The 18,975-nt window shown below is 48.8% G+C and overlaps 2 protein-coding genes across 2 annotated transcripts in view; one reads left to right on the top strand and one right to left on the bottom strand.

Moving 5' to 3' along the window:
• LOC119181356 (uncharacterized) overlaps positions 1-16,300 on the bottom strand; it is a 145,350-nt gene extending 129,050 nt beyond the window's left edge. The window contains exon 1 of the mRNA XM_037432576.2: positions 15,899-16,300. Coding sequence (XP_037288473.2) covers positions 15,899-15,991 — 93 coding nt within the window. The 5' untranslated portion in view covers positions 15,992-16,300. The remainder of the gene's footprint in view (positions 1-15,898) is intronic.
• The window catches only part of LOC142774622 (TBC1 domain family member 2B-like), a 199,771-nt gene that overhangs the window by 177,210 nt on the left and 3,586 nt on the right, over positions 1-18,975 (top strand). Inside the window, exon 18 of the mRNA XM_075875204.1 lies at positions 17,034-17,111. Within this exon, the coding sequence (XP_075731319.1) occupies positions 17,034-17,111 (78 nt within the window). The remainder of the gene's footprint in view (positions 1-17,033; positions 17,112-18,975) is intronic.

Genomic DNA, 18,975 nt, shown 5'->3' with positions numbered 1-18,975 from the left:
GCATTTGCGGAAGACGACGGGAAGGCGAAATCCGTCTTCTCAAGTCGATTGCATTGATCCCCTCCAAAAGCTTCCTCTACCTGACGTTGTTTTGCATTGCCTCGGGAATCGGAGGCGCTGAAAGCTTTTTGCACCTTACGTATATAGGAAATGCAGCGCCTCCGGGATCCGCTCACCTTTGACGGAAGCATACGACATGCGCCTTCGCGTCTTGAGACGTCGCGATGACGTCACAAATATCGGCGACGCCTTATGGTGACGTAATCGCACAAATTTCTAGCATCACTCGGGTTGACGCCACCGACGGTCGCTTTTGACGTTCGATGAGGCATCTATAGGACCGTCGAACTCGCTGAACGTCGAACTCGATACCGTTGACCGACAAAAACACCGGGAAAGTGCTGCTGCACACGGGCGCATACATGTAACACACACACACACACACACACACACACACACACACAAAAAAAAAAAACGTGACACCCTTCGCAACCAATTTAGGTACACGCTGCGCCCACGTGTTAAGTTTCGTTTTCCTATTCCAACTCGGGCGTGCTCCCTTGTCGAACAAACACCAGCCGGGCTGCTCGAGCTCTTCGCGGCCGTTCTGGCCGCACTCATTGAGTAGCGGCAGTAATTTGCTCGCTCTACGGCGAGGCCAATGGAGCGGGCGCCCCGTTGTGCTTGTTTGGATACGCGACCGAGCCAGCCAAGAAGGAAACCGGTCCCGGCGTGCCAGCGGAAAGGCCCATAGGTGGCTGGCGCTCCGCGGAGGTGCCCTGCAGGCAAACAGCCCGCGATGGGGCCGCTTGCTGTGTCATGCACTGTACACTGCATCGAGGCTTGCGAGCCGTACGCGATATCATCCTAACGAGCAGCGCACGTTATTGGAGAGTTTTAGTACTGCGTACGCTGCGTATGTGGCGGCGTTGCGTACGTAAGGACGCCACGTTCTGCGTAGTGCGCATGCGCAGACCGCAACGCGCACGTATCGCGTTACGTACGCAGCCGCTACGTACGCACGCATGAGATGCGTGCGTGCGTACGTATGAGGTGATCGCGCCGCTCTCGAACAAGTTCGCGACAGCGCGAGACTTCGTTTTGCAAAATGGCGGCATCGAAGGCAAGCACCGACCAGCTCTGTGGCTCAAAATATGGCCATAAACTGGCTATAACACTTCGATTGGCTCACATTGGCCGTCAACAACACGTGCTTCTATTTTGATATTCCAGATGGCGCAACACGCTTCACGCTCGTTACGTACGCGGGTACTACGGCGTACTAAAAGCCGATTAGTGGCAAACGACGCCACGTAACGCAAGGCGCTTGCGTGATGCGTACGTAGCACCAGTCCGCAGTACTAAAACTCTCTATTAACGCGAAAGCCTCAGATGCCATCATGAGACGCTGAAATCGACCCGCGCCGTCGACGCGAGTTATTCAAGACATGATAGCGTGATAACGCCTTCACGACGTCACACAATGACGTCAAAGGATGACTCCTTCGCTTAGTCAAAACTGGGCCGATCACGAAGGCAGTGCGAAAGCAGGTCACGTGATGTGACATAGACCATAACTTGTGAGCCCAGGTGAACACATTCGCGGAAAACCGGACCCCCTCCCCCTCGCCACCTGTAACACATCCAATGTCATCCCAAGACACTGACAACACCATTCCTTACGTTGAGTGCCTTTCGCGTCGGCGCATGCATAACGTCTGCGGTTTCGTGTTCATGTTCTTGCGTAGCGTCCTACGTACGCTCTGATTTGTAGCGAGAAGATCAGCACGAACGAAGTGCACTTCGTTCTCCGCTGCCATTTCTGGCCGGCTTCATAATTTCGCTGCTTAAACTCAAGCGCCCAGAATTGTCATTCAAGCTATGCCCAATCAGTACACGCACGCAAACACGTTCGATCTGCACTGTTCATTCCTACAGCGTGCATCCACTACGCGAGGCCTTCGAAGGCCTGGTGCTTTTCGGCTTCCGCTAATTTACCGGTAGCTCGCGGCTTGTGATTAATAAATGATTTATCAGGGCAGTTAACCAGACCTATTTCTTGGTCAACGTTCGTCTCGCAATCAGCATTACTGTGAGATGCCGTTTATGCGATTCTAGATAACACGTTTTTCGGGGTAACATTTCGCCCCCGCACCCCTCAGTATCTTCTGGTGAAATGAAATTCCAGTTGATTGATTCCACTTGGTACAGACACAAGTGGGCAGCCTATGCGATGTTACCCTCTTGCAGCAATAGACGCCCTACTGAAACGTTCCGTATGCGAGTCCAATAATTCCATATGTTTCCATAAAGAATGCATATGTTTCCTATATATTTTGCATATATTTCCGTAAGATTCTTACGGAAACATATGGAATTATTGGACATCGCATACGGAACGTTTCAGTAGGGCGGGCAGCGAGAAACAACTGTAGATTACGAGAGTATGTTGCAAACACGAACTCATAAGTAAGAAAGAAACGTACGCAACGGACGCCCTCTTGTTACAGCTTTCGCAGCGCCCTGCACGCAATGAGCGCTGCAATTACGACAGTGTAGCGACCAGGCGATATATGCCCGCCCACTTTATTGTACGTACAAACAGATGGGATGGGATCTATCTCGTACAAGACGGTGTGTGCGCCTCTTATACAAGGAAGAACCGGGAACTGCTAACTTTGAAGCGGGATACCGGTGGGGCATCGGCGTTCGGTCACACGAAACCTTGCTGACGTGAGAAGCATAGACTGCGTGCGTCGGCAAAGCGGGTGGTCTTTCTTTCCAGGAAAAGGAACACCACGCATTCACCCAGCCGCGGGTTGTTCCCCCAACAGGTGCGTGGTTTCCCACGCTGCATCGGTTGCTTTATACGCGCACCTACCAAAGCCATCCATTGCTGGTCCGTCCGCGTTGTTGGAAAACACCACCGACTCTTTGGCGCGATCGGCTGGCGAGCCCATGATGTGTGTACCTGGGAGCGGGTGTGTACGCGGATTCGAGCGCGATGGCGTGAGTTTATTTCGGGACGAGAGAGAGAGAGAGAGAGAGAGAGAGAGAGAGAGAGAGAGAGAGAGAGAGAGAGAGAGAGAGCCAGCATAGATAGGTATGTTGTTGAACTTTCGCCAGTGTTGCCCGTTGTATTGTGGACAACGGTGTAGTTCGCGAGAAGCCGGATAGCTTGCGCCCCGCTTGTTTACGGTAGGTACTGCTACAGGCAGTGCAAATGATGTACTATAGCCCCAGCAACACTGTTGCGTCTATATATCAGAGACTGTTATACGGTAGAAAATGAAGGCGGCATTCCTTATTTAGCAGTTGACGAAAGTGAGTGAGTGAGTGTGCATGGGGGTTGCGTAAGTGAAAGAGCGGGAACATGACTTAAGATCCGTGATCCCCTGGAGAAACGCTGTAAATTTTACGGCAACTCTACAGCCGACATTAACGTCTCTGTCTCCTAATCTCGCGCTCTCTATCTCTCTGGGAAGAAAAATAAGTGTGTACCCCCCCCCCCCCCCCCGCCTTCGCTCCTTCTAAAGAACTGCACAGCAGCGATCTGCCGAATCTGCGTTCTTGCGCGCGCAGCAGCCCAAGTTCTCTTCTTCACGCCATAGCATCGCTCAGCGTCTTCGGTACTTTACACGGTCGAAGTCGCGCGGGTGCTTTCGATCACCGTCACTGGGGAGGTTTAAAGCCCGTAAAAACTTCTCTTTGTCCCCCCCCCCCCCCCCTTCGCTCTTTCGTCCGAAGATCTCGAGCTCGAGGTGAAGAAGAGGCTCGACTCGAGGTGGGGAAAGAGAGGAAAGACGACTGAACGGCGACGGAACGCGCGGGGGGAATGCGCAATAGATCCAACTTTTCCATTTTTTTTCGCTTCCTTCTCTCTCTAGCTCGTAGCTTTTGTTTTATTGTCATCTCTCCAGGGTTATACTCTCACGCATACATTAGCGAATCGGCCAGGCATCAGCATAACTCAGTTCGTTTCCCGAGAGAATTTCAAGAACGGCCCCTCGAATCGTATCTCCTCCTCGCCATCGAACTCTGCACCGTGCTTGGTGTGTAGTTACTAGTTGCGTGCAGTAAAGACGGCGACTCTTGTGTACACTCACGCTTTTGTTTCGCACAAAAGAGAGCAAATAGACGGCGGCGACTTTTCTGTGATGTATAAATATTCAGTGGGATACGCTCGTTCGCATAGGCGAGGGATCTCATAAACCGGAAGCGTGCGCATACAACGGCCGGAAGAACGTGCTTCAACAGGTTGGTCGTATTGCGCGGCTCTTTTGATATCCGACAGTGAGTTCCTCGATCGCATTTTCGTTTCACTTTTCGAGCGCGCGGTGTAGGTGCGCGAAGCATATTCGTCAAGTGTGGCTACACTATTTTGTCAGTTTTATTTTTTAAACGATTGATTGATATTTGGGGTTTAACGTCCCAAAACCACTATATGATTATGAGAGACGCCGTAGTGGAGTTATTTTTTAAACGAAGATGACATTTTTTTTTGTGCATGAATGTGCGCCAATCTACTGATTAGCTTAACGCAGAGTCGTGGACAATCTCATGTCGTAAAGAAAAAAAAAACGTATTCCAGCAGACAAGCTTCGAACCAATTAAAATTCACCCGATCAGTATGTTCAAACGAACGTCAGAGGTTTGTACGCTGAATGCGATGTATACCTCGGGAATGCAGCCTCCGCTTGAAAATGACCTTTATTGTGCAACGCCCATTTGAATGCTTATTGCGCTCTGTACGCACATAACTTCAAACCAACAGCGCCTCGGCTTCATTCGCGAGATACACGTTAAAAAAAAAAGCGCTCTAGTTTATCATAATTCTGTACACCTTTGGATAGAGCAGGTACCTCTCATCCACGAACGATGCAGCCGTGTTGTGCGTGGTTGCACTAATAAGCATCGTCCCTTGGCCGGGCAAGGGCCTGGTGGTGGTGGTGGTAGTGATTAGAATGAAGAGGAAAAAGGCACCTAATTTCTGTCTGCCTTCAGGCGACACGGCGCAGTGCCTTATAGGGGTGGGGATAAGGAGGGATAAAAAGAATAGAAGGAAAGTAGAAGCAGAAGAAGACAGCCAACGAGAGGAAAAAAAGAAGGAGATAGGAAAGTGGGGATCCGGTCGAAGCAGTCCAAGGGCGGGGTGCCACAATGCGAGAGCTACACGGCGTCAGGAGACCGCGGAGGGCGAACCAGTCGGCGGGAGCTACGCTGAAGTCGGAGATCGCGAGGGCACAACCGTCCAGCTCGAAATCCTGCGAGCGAATCCCCCAAGGGCCTGCCTATAACGTATATACCCTTATATCTTGCTCACCCCCTCCTTCTCTCTCACATAGCTCGACCCCAGCCATAGCCGATGCCGCAGCCAACCATTAGCGTTCAGAATCGCCAGACTTGCATCTTGACGCGGGGGCGTGGAGCGCACCATGCAGGCCTTGGGCGAAGGGACGCCACCATCGACGGGAACGATCATCTCACCTCCCCCTTGTTCATCTGGGCGAAGTAGAAGTCAAAGTCGTAGCACAGCCAAGACAGCAAGCAGCAGCCGGCTTCTCTCCTCGCGTTCATCAATTCAACGCCGAAGCGTTCTTCATCCCCCCCCCCCCCCCCGCCGCACACACACACACCTACTGTACTGACCGCGCCACGATAGCAGGCGCGTCGGCGTCCCTGAGGCACTGTGTCAGCTAGGGTAATGGTTCCTGCGGGACCGTTCGTCTCGCAGAGAGAAGGAGAGACCTTGAGCTCTCGAAAGCGCCTCGTATAGGCGGACGCCAGAGTACGTACTAGCCCTAACGTGTAGTAGTACACCACGAAGTCTAGCGTCTTCACGAAAACTCGGCGATCCTGGTGCTAGCTCATCAGACCCTTCCCCTTTTTCTTCTAGCTTTCGAGTTCTTTCCCTGAAGCTTCCATGATGTGGTATCTGGCGAAGTGCAAGTGCATGCCATGGGCGAGAGTGAGGCAAAATGGGGGTGGTCTGGCGAACTGTAAGCACCAACGTGATGCCGGGGAGAATTGAGAGAGAGAGAGAGAAAGTTGAAAGAAAAAAATGTGGGGGAGGAGGAGAGTACCAGGAGATGAGCTACGGGAGGAAGCTGGCGCGGTATGAATCGTACGACCTTAATTGAGACGATCGAAGATTACACACACCACTAACGGGCGGCAACACGAGCGGGAAACCGAGTGCGCTGGCGGGGAAACTACGATTACCGTGAGGAGGGCGGGGGGGGGGGGGGGGGCAGGCGGGCGGAGGATGGCTCAGCCTCGCGATCGTTAACGGTTTTTTTTTTCTTTTTGAAAAATCAGTGTAGAGTAGCTAGCGCTTCGTGTCGGTTGTTCGCGCTGGAGAAATGAACGTACTACAGGGAGAGAACGAAAGTCGTCGACTCGTCTTCGAACAAAAAGAAGAAACAAACAACACTTTGTTTGCCCTCTCCAACCTCTCTCTTACAACGTACAGAGTAAATTATACGTATATCAGCTATACGCTAGTCATTTGTCACGAAGGTGATTAGTCTTTTCTCCGTGATCCTCCGCACGCGAGAGCTAGGAGGGGAGAAAGTTGGGGGTCGGGGGGGGGGGGGGGGGGTCGGCTGTTTTTGGGGAGTTAGTCGCAGTTCTTTTGTCGCCGCGCCGAACAAAAGGTGCTCGCCTTGCCAAAGAGAGTTCCGTTGCGGCATTTTTCTCATTTATCTCTCGAGAGGCAGCAAGGTCGTCTGCGGCTTATCTGGTTTCGCAGCCATTAACCTTTACCTCCCCTCCCCCCCTTCGCGCGTCAGCTTCGTCGTGCGTTTTATCTTCCTTTCCCTGGCGCGCGCGCACACACACACACACACACACACACACACACACACACACACACACACACACACACACACACACACACACACACTCTGCAGTGTGTTTCTGAAGAGCGTTTCTCCAGAAAGCGTTTCTCGAACTCCGTGACATCTTGGAGGACAGACGAGGAGTATATCGCTGTAAATTAGGTGTAACGGCTTCTGTTTTGCTTTGACTTGTTGCGACGTATTCGTTTGAGTCTTCCCGATGTTTGTCTGTATTCGATTTTGCGTTCGCATGCGATTCTGTTGAAATATAGCGACGTTGGTACAGAGATAGCGCTCGCCTGGTCATGGACTTCGCAGTAAGACACGTTGAAAAAAAAAAAGCTTCGATTCGATGCGCACCGACGCGTTCCTTCGAGCTTCGCGGATACGCGTCGTTTCAGTTCGAGTTTGCAGTCGATTCGTTTGAGAGAAAGCGAGAAGATTTCAATGGATGCGGGTGGTGTTGGAGTGTTCTATAAGAAACTCGATTGTGCAGGGTAGCCTACGTTCAAGGAGATAGCCAAGAGACGGCTTGAATAGAAATGATAGTTATGGCGCGAGAGCGACGACGCAGAGACAAGAAGGACACGAGCGCTCGTGTCCTTGTATCTGCGTCGTCGTTCTGTTCTCGCGCTATAACAATCACCATGTCATACCAACTAGCGCAAGCTTCTACACTTGAATAGAAAGACACGAACGAGGACTAACGGGCGGAAACGGCAAGTTGCACTTTGAAAAAGAAATTACGATAAAGAAACTTATGATAAAGAGACGCTCACTGCCACGTACGTTCAACAGAGCGGGCAGCAACAGTGAAGGGCGGTGGCCTGTCAGTAATTCCTAATTGAGACTCGAGCTAACCGCCACCTTTTCTCGAACAACGCGACCAGTTTCGAAAGTGTGGCAGCTTGGGCTAGTTGGTATGACATGATAGTTATAGCGTAAGGACAGAACACACACACACAGATACAAAAAGGACATGACGGACGTTGCGCAAGTATAGCGCTCGTGTCCTTGTCCCTGTGTGTTCGTTCTGTTCTAGCGCAGTGTCCTTCATGTCCTTCTCGTCTCTGTGTGTTCGTTCTGTTCTCGCGCTATAACTATCATCGAGTTTCGTGAAACTTGGTTGCGCAGCTTGTACTGACCTCGCTTCAATAGATGAATGAATGAATGTGCAAAGGAAGTCTTCACCGGGAATTTCGACAGTGGTATTGACGTGAACGCGCTGGGTCGTCGCCTTTTCCTTTTTTTTACCCATAGAGACGGCGGCGTGGCTAAACCCGAAGCCGCTTTGATGGATTGGCGGAGTTTTTTTTTTTTTTTTACTGCAATGCGTCGACGTAAGTGGCCGTTTCGCAGTATAGGGTTAAAGAAGATGGGCGTTCGGTAATGCCCGACTCGTTTTACGCGTCAGATGAGGAAAACACGTAGGTGTGCGTACAAAGGGCTCTGTTCTGTAAAAAGGTAGTAAGCGGCTGTAATGAGAGTTCTCTTTGGCGGTGTGATTAGATCGATGTACCTGTCCACGATCTGCATTTGTACCCTTCAGTCGAACACTGGACGGACCGGTTGGTTCACGTGATGAGTGTATACGCTTGAAAGTGCATGTCGTTGTTTGTCGTTCTCCGCTTCTCCTTCGCGCAGTTTTTCTATGAAACGTTGACAGAAAGAGGGGGTGCAAAGATCTTCGGTGTAATATGACATGGCGACTGATATAATCCAGTTGTTGGTGGTCGCGATTTGCCATTAGGTGATCTGGAAGGTGTAGCTAAGAAGTTAAGGAGTCCGGTCTTCATCCGCTCTGCCAGAAACGCGAGTCACATGGGAAGTTGCAAACGCTAATCTTGTTTGTTTTCAGCCGGTTTCAACTTACTGGCTTGACTCCCAATTTAGGCGCAGTGTGCGATCGACATATCTCGTATAAATTCATTGTCGCCGTGCACACGACACGAGCAACAATTCGTTTTCAAACGCACAACATTACGTAAAAATACGATTGCGTTCTCTTTTCACTTATTGTTTCACTTATTCACCTATTCTACAGATCAGTGCATCACTCATAACACGAGAACAGTTCTGTAACGGTCATAACAACGCGATTTGTTTAACCGGAACTGCGGACCATCAGTGTGCCTCTTCACTGTACAGCGCAACCTCCACGTCATCTTCACTGAGATCCCATTGACTGAGGCCCGCGGTAAACAGAACTGGGATCACGTGGTATGAAATGTGTACACACACCAGCTACAGCGCCGCTGCGTCAGAGCTGTGAAAAAGAGATAGCCTCCCGGGGAATTGAGACGGCGCATAGAAAAAGCAGCGTTCTCATCGGCTTAGTTGTATAGCTTCGCTAATATTCTTTTTTTCGTAAAAAAATGTGAGGGGGGAAGAAAATGAGAGTATAAGGTGCGTTATGCGCGCTCGAATATGCGCGTAATTTGAATATCCGCTTCAGCGAGGGTGAACGCGCGATAAAGGTACAGCCGCTCATCGACGGAGGAGCTCGAAGGGTTCATGCCGGAGGTTGAAAGGAAAGGCCAAAACACAAACTAAGAATACGAAATCGTGAAGTAACGAAACGAGAGAGGCGACCTGGGGAAGGCCTGGGGAGTAAGAACGGAAAATACGCCCGCTCACGGCATTATTGATCTGCCGTCGAGAAATGTAAATTATAGGTATGCGCAGGAACAGCCGTTATTTTTAGCACATACAAATTATCAGCGAAAGAAAGTTCGCATTGCATGTAGTTTCTTTTGGATATAGCATCACGACCTTCGATCAGGAAGTTATAGCGGCCAGCATGTGCAGTCAGACGAACGAGATGCGGTGATTATTACCGATGAAATGATAACCTAGCCATGAAATTACTTGACAAGGACAAAAATAAACTAACTAAGGACACATTGATCTGACGTTTTCCAACTTTACTTCAGGTCGTTTTCCCGTTGGGATTCACCCACACCTGTTTTATAGTTCTTCGGAATCACCATCAGCTCCCGACTACGCCCACACTGAGGCAAAGGCTTGCCCCCCCCCCCCCCCTCCTTCCGGTCCTGTGCTTACTGCTTACGCGCCATACCCGTAACCTTGTTAATCTCATCTGCCCACCGGACTTTTTTCCTACCGAGTTGGGCCTAATCTTGAAATCCAGTCCGTTCTTCCAAGCGGTAAGCGCTTATCTCGCCTTCGCGCTACGTGCCCTGCTTATTTCGTGTTTATGGTTTCGACTAAGATGTCCTTGATGCCCGTTTGTTCCTAGACCCACTCCGTCATCGCCTTGTTTTTTGAAGGTTACACCTATCGTTCCCTTTCGCATGGTTACGTATGTTAATATGGTAATGGTACGCTGTGGTTTGTACGCGCGGGTAGGTGAATGTAATTCAGTTTTGAATAATTGAACGAGAGTATCAGTTAACCTTAATTCAACGAAGATCAATCAATCTTTTTTCAAAACTGAGCTATACTCCACAAAAAAAAAAGAATATGTGTCACTGTTCTCAGTGACTTCATTACGTGCCACGCAAACGAGTCTTCATAAAGAGACGTCGACTCACTTTTTGGTATTCTCCGCTGTCCGACATTTTCTATGGTTATCTTTAAGGTCCTTTAAAGAGAATCGTATTCGTGGTAAGGTTAGTACTTACAAAAACAAGTCAGAGGACTTTCTCTCTCTCGCTCTCAGTGTAGATTACTTCAGTGTATCATTTTAGATGCAGCACAAAAACGGAAGCAAATTCCATGTCGATGTCTGGTCTCTTGCTCATCGAATCTGTCACTACGCCCGTCGGAGTCAGCCCGGTTTCGTAACTTGACACCGCGGGCAAAAAAAAAAAAAAAAAACTGCGACAGCCGCCAGGTCGAACGCTTCGCGTTCGTCGTTTGCAAGCGAGAAGGGCTGAGGTGACGTTCGCTAAACGTTCGCTGGAGGGAAAGAATACCTCAAAAAAACAAAAAAAACGAGAGGGCAGTGAAGGGGCGACACGACGACACCACCCGTCAGACGAGACGATAAAAACCACCACGTCGCTCTCTCTCTCCGCGGGATTTACCACACGCCGAAAGAAAAAAAAATAAGCAAGCAAAAAAATGAAACTGACAGGCACTCCGAGGACTTTTGGGTTCCTTCAAAAGCACGCCTTCGCCCGACCTCCCAAGGACTATTTCGAGATAGCGCCGAAGCGCGCGAAAAAGCTTCGAGAGGACCGCTAGCGGCCCTGTTTATTTGAACGGCCCTGCTAGCCGACCTGCCTGCTTCGAACGTCGTGGAGCAACGACTCCGAAGTTTTTGCGGATCAAGCCGTAGGCTAAGAACGCGTAGGCGGGGAGGGGGCAGCGGGGCACTTGCCTCCTTTCCCTCTTTCCCGCGATGCAATGCAACATGGGTTTGCACCCTTCAAGAGGAAATCCTGCCGACGCCCTGGTTCAAACGTGTGTGTATTCCGCAAACTTCGCTCGAGCTGGCGCAGAGTGCTGAGACCAGGGGGAAAAAGACTCCATCTGAAGTGGAGAGCTGGCAGAAGCGAGGGCACTGAGGAGGAATGTTTATCTCTTTGCCACAATGTAGACTTTTTTGTGTATACGTTCGTTTTTTTTTTTTTTTACATTTCGGGACTGGGGCGAGTTTGAACGCTTCTGGTCCAGAACAAAGCGCGCGTCAAATCGGCCTTCGAAACTAATACATTGATAGAGACGAATTGATTTAGCGTTCACCCAACCTTCACTGTAGATGGCGCTCGGGTTTTCAGCCTTAGGTACAGCAATAGCGAGTCCGCCCGGTACAAATTGGCCACAGATATCACTATGATCGTCGTCATTCGGCGACAGAAATAAGAGGCGGTGGGATGATGATGATGAAAACATTTGGATTGGTGTCACAACAGTGGGGTTGTAAAGGACAAAGATGATCGGACAAACGAGGTCAGTGTGCCGTAAGGCGCAGGGAGTTATAGGTTTTAAGTTTTTTTTTACAAGATGATAGTTTTAATAGACGTATACCCAAGGTACTATAGGCTGACTTCAAACAAAAGCAGCCTTTTCTTTTTCGATCTTGCTGGCGCACGATTCACCGCCCCATTTTCAAAGGCACCCATAGCACCCGAGAGTCCGTCAATCGGACTCTGATAGCAGCCGTCAGTCCGTGTTGCACGATTATCGTGGGCGTGTGAACTAACTGCGACGCGGAATGATATCCGCATACTGCCACGATCGATAGCGACGTGCCCGCTTTACAGATGACGTCACACGTGAAGTTACGCATGGGTGACGCGACCCCTAGCTGCCAAAATGTGCGGTATGCTTGACTGTCTGTTGGAATAAACAGTGACGCGCTTCCCAGCGCTACTACTAGGCCCTTTTTATAGCCACGCACAGTCAGCGTGATCGTTAATTATACTCGTCTTCTTAACTACAACAGGGACGCGTGGAACTTAGGCCGCCGTCCACGCCGTTGATTGACACGTGACCGAACTCGAGTGCCGCTGAGCTAGTCACTGCCAGTCATTGTCTGTGTGAAGCCAAGCGATTCCGCTAAATACGCTAAGCGGGAACGTGTATATCATCTACCCTTAAAGGACAACAGCGTTGCTCACGAGCAGCGTCAAGGTTACTGTCTGGCGGGAGAATGTTCTCGCAGACAGACATGTCTCAAGAAGAAAGAAGTGTGTGTTCGTGTATCCCGCGTAGAGCTCTAAACATAGCCAGAAAACCAAACTTTGTCTTCTTACTATATTCTTACGTCTTCTTACTATACCCAGTACGTGATTAAGATTATGGCGCTTGCTCGGAATTCCACGGTAAGTGCAGCCGACAGCTGAAGCTTAAATAAAAACCAATGAAAAATAAAAAAAAACGTGAATCTTGAACGAAATGCGTGAATATTACCTTTATTCGCTTCTAATTAGCTACAGCTACCCGAGTAGCTGACGAGAGTTCGGCAGCCACACAGCAGTGCTGATATTATGCAGAAAACTCGTGCACTGATACGCTTTTTTGCGAATCCTATAAATGCTGGCATATTAAAATCCATTCGCTATACCCCGTGCATGTCAGCTGGAATCGGATGCCACTAACCTAAATGCCGCGTTTCTTAGCTGTTCTAACGATTCGAATCAAGGAATACCAACAGACGATTGAGCAGAGGAAAAGTGTCGGAAAATTTCATCGAGCCAATCTCGCGAAAATTCGAAAAAATACATTTTGAAATTCGCTGCCTCACGAAAATGAAACTTCAACCCTTCTTTTTTTTTTTTCGCTAATAATGAACTTACGACACGGAAACTTATGACAATAAAAGTTCTCAGAGTGCAGTTTATCAATCTAATAAAAGAACTCGTTGTTTCTCTTTATAGTGTCGATTTAAGGCTGTATTTTCATTCAATCGTATAGAGCCTTACTTTGCGGAGCTACATCATATGTGGGAAGGAAGGGGGGGGGGGGGAGGTAGAAGTGCACAAGCGAAACGTTCGCGATACAGCTCGGCGCATGCCCGCATTGTTCGGGATCCTCCATGCAAGGCCATCATGGCGCACCAGGAGTCGTAAAAGCGCCCACCGCGATTATGTGGGTCAGTGGCACCGGACCGTCGCCGATTTTTTTCGAGCAGCGCTTACAGGGGCCTCGCCTGGGGGCGTTAGCCGGCCGCGACCTTTTCTGAACAAAAACACGTTACTTATACTGTAAAGCGATTGTGTTTATGGCGCCGAAAATATAAAGATAAAATTGTCTGGCAGTTTAGCACTGCCAGGGATGGCTAATGAAGAGAGGGACCCCAACGACGTGTCCTTTGTGGTTCTTTTTTTTTCTTTATTTCTTCGTTTCTCTTTATAGCGAACGCGGTTATGTGTGACGATGTACCTCACGGATCGCGTAGCGCAAATCTAAAGCGCTAAAAAGAGGAGAATGGAATTAGCCATCATTAAGAAAATACAGCAACAATGGGGGGGGGGGGGGGGGGGTCTGCAGCCTCGTTAGTCTGCAAGGGCGGCGATATGCAAATTGTGGTGCGCGGAATATACACAGCCGCTGTTTTTCTCGCCTTTTTTATGCCGGCAATAAAGTCATCACAAGCCCCGAGTTTCCGCTTTCATTTCACCCTTCCTTCGTAGAAAGGGCTGCCTGCGAATTTCAGAGGGGTCGTTTGGAGAGTTATCCCCGAAACCAATTATGTCGTTTACTCCACAGTAAGGCATAACCAAGTGCGTCGAACGGACAATTACACCAGGGAAATCGCGCATGGCTATTGGTCGTTGTTCTTAGCAGTAACGTGATAATTATGGCGTAGTTTTAAAGATAATTAAAGTGGACGAAAGATTGCCCTGTCCGTCGGTGGGTGTACCATCCTTTTGGTTGTGTTATTAAACCAAATAATCGGTCTTGGGATATGTCGGCAAACAAAATCTCGGAAATTCTGAAGCAGCCATTCCCCAAAAAAAGACTCATCTAGGACATTAAACAAGCGACCCCTCCCCCCCCCCCTCCAAAAAGTAACAGAGAAATTCATTTCCTTACTTCACAGTGAGTGCAATAGCTGGAAAGTTCTGCTTCACTGTCAAGCACGCTACGAGTTAAATGTGACGTCCGTGCGACGCGCGTTCTTATAGTATTTTCCACGTATATTTTTTTTGTAATCGCATAAACGTACGCTACATGCCCCTCTGCGTGCACGAACAGAGATAACGACAAGATCATACGTCGAGCTGTAGCCGAAATCAAGTTGTGCCGTTCGATTCGCGAATGTCTGGCCAAGAGCGCCAGGCCGCAACTGTACGGGGTACTGCGAATCGTCAAATTAATTGTCGTTTGACTGTCACGTCTGTTAGAGCGTCGTCGAGAACTAACTTCGCTTGCAGTGACACGAAACTAGGCTTCAGAAAAGCAATTGTGCTCTGGTAGAATAGTTAAGAGTTGCTTGAATCTTTTGCCGAGCCTATGCGTTCAAACTACTCGGCCTGTTGTCGGTTATACCGCTAGAGATAAGTGTGCCGTGATAACTGATCTAAATTTTAAAAAAAAGTAAAAGAAATTGGACGTAAAGATCAAGGCTGTGACGAAACTCGTGGCGGGTGCGGCTTATCAATCGACAGACGTCCGAAGTGCAAAACCGTTCTACTCCGTATATGTGCGAGAATTTATTCGGATGCTGCGTTATCTCGCCGGCGCATTGGACGGGTGCTGGAATTTCGAAGTAGGCTTGAACATCGTGTCGCAATGCACGGGCTTGGTCCGTTGCGTTTGAATTAACGACGAAACAGTAGGGCCACTTTCGCCGTCCGCCCTCGTGCCGAGGTCGGCAGGCTACGCCGGTGTACTCGACGAATTTCACCCTGAAGGCGTGTCTGCCGGCCAAGATTTGGCGTGAAACAGAACGTGCAACACTATTGCGCACCTACGCGTTGTTCGACTCTTGTTCGCGGCAGGGAAAATTCGGCTTTTACGCGGAACGAGCACGTCCCTCACAGTTCAGCGCCTGTTCTTCCGTCGCTTTATTTTGGAGTCCGTACGTGAAACGGAAAGCCATGCGCTGATTCGCATTCACAACGCAACACAACTCGACCCGTACGAAGCCACTGAGGCATCATACGGATGACAATGAGAGGCAGGTCTTCAACATTTTTCGCTACGCTGCTTTCTTCTATCTGGAACACCTGAAACGCACGTGAGCGAACTTGCGAAAGCAGCGGCCGTAAAGTTATTCAAATAATTCGGTGCATTACTGAAGACATGTAGCAATGCTGCGCGATAAAGCACGGATGGAGCAAGACAAATACACAATATACACAGCGGCCCGCCGACTGCCCGTCTCTCGAACTGTCATTCGTCGTGGCACGCGTCGCTTATCCTCTTAGCACCACTAAGCCGCCGGAAGAATGCCTTTGAAGTTTAGTGTCCCAAAACCGGCACACGGGCGTCACGGCTCCCGCTTTTTTTCTTCACGGATTACGTCCGAAGCGGCGTGCTTCGAAAAGAACACAAAAAAACTGGCGGGAGACGGTACTTGGCGAGGACAGGCCACAGTCCAAGCGCGACTGGGGCGAGAGGAGAGCAAGCTAACAGCGGCTTACCTTCGGTTCGTGGTGGTCTGCGCTAGCCAGCGCGGACAGACAGGCAAAGGTGACCAGCATGACGGCCGCCAGGTATAGAGCGATCCGGGCCATGTTTCCGCGGAACAACCGTTGTCGTCGTTAACTTGTGACAAGACAAAACCAGCTTCCCCGAAAGTGGGAGGAAAGACTCGAAAAATCCGCCGAGCCGATGGTTTGGTCTGTCGTCGTTATTGGGTGCCGGCAGCAACACACTCGTGCTCTAACTACCCTAGTGCACGCTCGGCTTTTTACCGACGGCCTAAGAGAAAGAAAACTCGTTCCTCGTCGAAGCACGAGACGAGAGGTTGGTCGGCGGTGGCGGTTGCGACCGAACAGCAGCACGCTATGCGCGAGATGCGGGCGTCTGGCCTCTCTCTCGGAGCAAAACTTGTCCCGCGAGCGGGATTGGCCAAGAAATACGGAGGAGAGAGGAGAATGGATGATAAAGAAAGAGAGAAAAGGCGAGAGGGTATATGTAACTGAAAGCTTGCCGGACCGAACACTGCGCAGTGCGGTGGTGGCGCCACACCGCCACTGTATGAGACAACTCGGATCGGGTGCTGTGGCCTCAGAGACAGCCAACGCAGCCTTGAGCGTCTTTGACACCTTTCCTTCCTCTGTGGTCTTTGATGCTTGACTATCTCGGAGGCCACAAAACAAGCCGCACGTTATCATGCAGTGCGATGGTAGCGCCACGTCGTGCCGTACGAGGCAATACGAGTCGATCGCAGTGGCCTCAAAGACTGCCAACGCAGCCTTGAGCGTCTTTGAGGCCTTACTATCTCGGAGGCCTAAATGCGGCGACGTAGCGATTATGTTAGCGCGCCATATTCAAATGTCCCAAACGCTGTTACTGGTGTTCGCTAGCACAACAGGTATGTCTAATGACTCCACTGCATCAACACATGCTCTTGGGCGTACAGCTACACTTCAATTACATATCACTGCTGATTTCAGATTGTTCATCTTCATAATAATGCAGATTTCGTTTTGCAGCCTTTTTAAGGGCGAAGGAGTTGTCTTTTTAAAACATTCCTGTAGCAAACTTCTTTATTGGTTAGTTTCTTACGTTGCTTTTTAACTCTCTGCATTTTTTTTTCTTATCACTACGCAGGTTGCTTTTGGTGACCTGAATCCTTTCCCGATGAGAGTCATCAATGCCAAGAGAGTGCAGCACATGCAAGCTGTCAAGGTAAGTAGTGAGTGGTGCAAAGAATAAACAATGAAATATAAACCCGCCTTTCATAATGTCTTATTACATGTAGATAGTTTGCATATGAAAGACCCATCTAAGGGAAGACGATTGTGAGGATATATCCTGTAAAAAGATATGCACTGGCCAATATAGTGAGGTATAGCTGAAACGGCATAACATACTCGCTTGATAAAAAAAAATATTCTAAATCTGCAGAATAGGAATTGTCACCGTCAAAGTTAATGCTTCTTAAATTAAAAAGGAATGTCCACGTAATACATGCATTAAATGGTCAGCATAACGCGCAATGGTTCTAGCCTTTTTACTGATAGCGGACGCTGGCATCGATCATTGTGAACAAATGTACGTTTTCCAATACTTCCGTCCTGGGGCCATTCTGTTCAGTTTCACACTTTACAACGCAGCTTGCTTAGCCACTAAGCAGGGGAACTGTGCAGGAAAGCTTACCTCTCAACAGTGAGACGAGTAGTACGTGGTTGTAGTGGCTAATCAATGGTAAGACGTCTGATGTAAAGAATTTAGATTCAATGGCTGAGTATCACTGTGCTCCAGAATTAGTAGCACTCTCCACACGGCCTCATTTCACCAACTCGACTGTTGGTTGGACAAGCGCACTAACCTTTCTCGGAACCTTAAGCATGCTCATAATTCACGTAATGATTTTCGTCATGTGGCACCCACATATCGGTAAAAGCATAATGAAGTTCAGTGCATTCTGACAAAAAGCATTGAATACGTGTTTATGAATGCTTAGTGAATAATACGTATAGCTGGGATGTAATACCCCATATGTTAATAATATATGCAGCGAAAATTATGGACCAATGCAAATGCAATGTCGTGGCCACTGGAGCAGTGTATTATACTATGGCACTGTATGTCTGACATGGCGAGACTGAGAATAGAACACAGCAAATCTGGGTATGACTTGTCTAAAAATAAGCAATTGTCACTGAATATGTAACTGGTAATTAATCAGCAGCAGTTACCTGAACTTTGCAACAACCTGCGCTATTCCTAAACAGATGCTATTGTTATGTTATGTGCGAGAAGCCACAAGTGTTTATAAAAATGTCTCGCCTAGGCGAGTGAAGTGGGTATTTGACAAATTGGAATGATGAATGTTGAAATTGAATAGGAATTCAATAATACACGCTATTCAAATCACTCTCACAACAGTTGAATACAAAGCATTCGTAGATGTTTTAAATATTGGGAGCAAAAAGAACGAAATATCAAATTACATATGTATTACCTATGTTGCCTCTGCGTTTCACCATGTGTTTATGGTAACACTTTTGCTAACATGTTAGGTATTTCACTATTTACTTACGTGACGATATGTGAAGATATATTTGTCGCTGGACCAAACACTGTTGTCATGTAATGCGAGCGATCCAAATGTTATGCAGTCTTCCATGACATGTCAATAACTACAGTGCATGTAACTATGAGGTGATGTGAAATGACAGACACATGATAACGAAGAGGTACTTTATCGGTTTAAAATGAAAGCAGAAGAGAAAAATTTGCAAACGCTTAGTCATCGCCTTTTATAGTTGAATATGATAGCGATATCATTATGCCTGCCCCCCCCCCCCCCCCCCCGCGCACGCACACATGCATGCACACTTATTGCCTTACTTCAGCTCTTAGCCTCATTTACATCAATGCTGCTTTTTCGCTCGCAACCAAAGATTACAACACCTTCTCTGGAATTTCTGTGAACTGAGCTCATTGACACTATCGTCATTCTTTCTCTCTTTTTCTCTATTTCTTTCTCTCTTTCTGTACTCGCTCTCCCGCCCGCACTAGTTGCTGCAATTCATGCTGAAGAAAT

Source organism: Rhipicephalus microplus, chromosome 10 (genome assembly GCF_043290135.1).
Source record: "Rhipicephalus microplus isolate Deutch F79 chromosome 10, USDA_Rmic, whole genome shotgun sequence".
Classification (NCBI taxonomy): Eukaryota; Metazoa; Arthropoda; class Arachnida; order Ixodida; family Ixodidae; genus Rhipicephalus; species Rhipicephalus microplus.
This window is presented reverse-complemented; position numbering and strand designations above follow the sequence as displayed.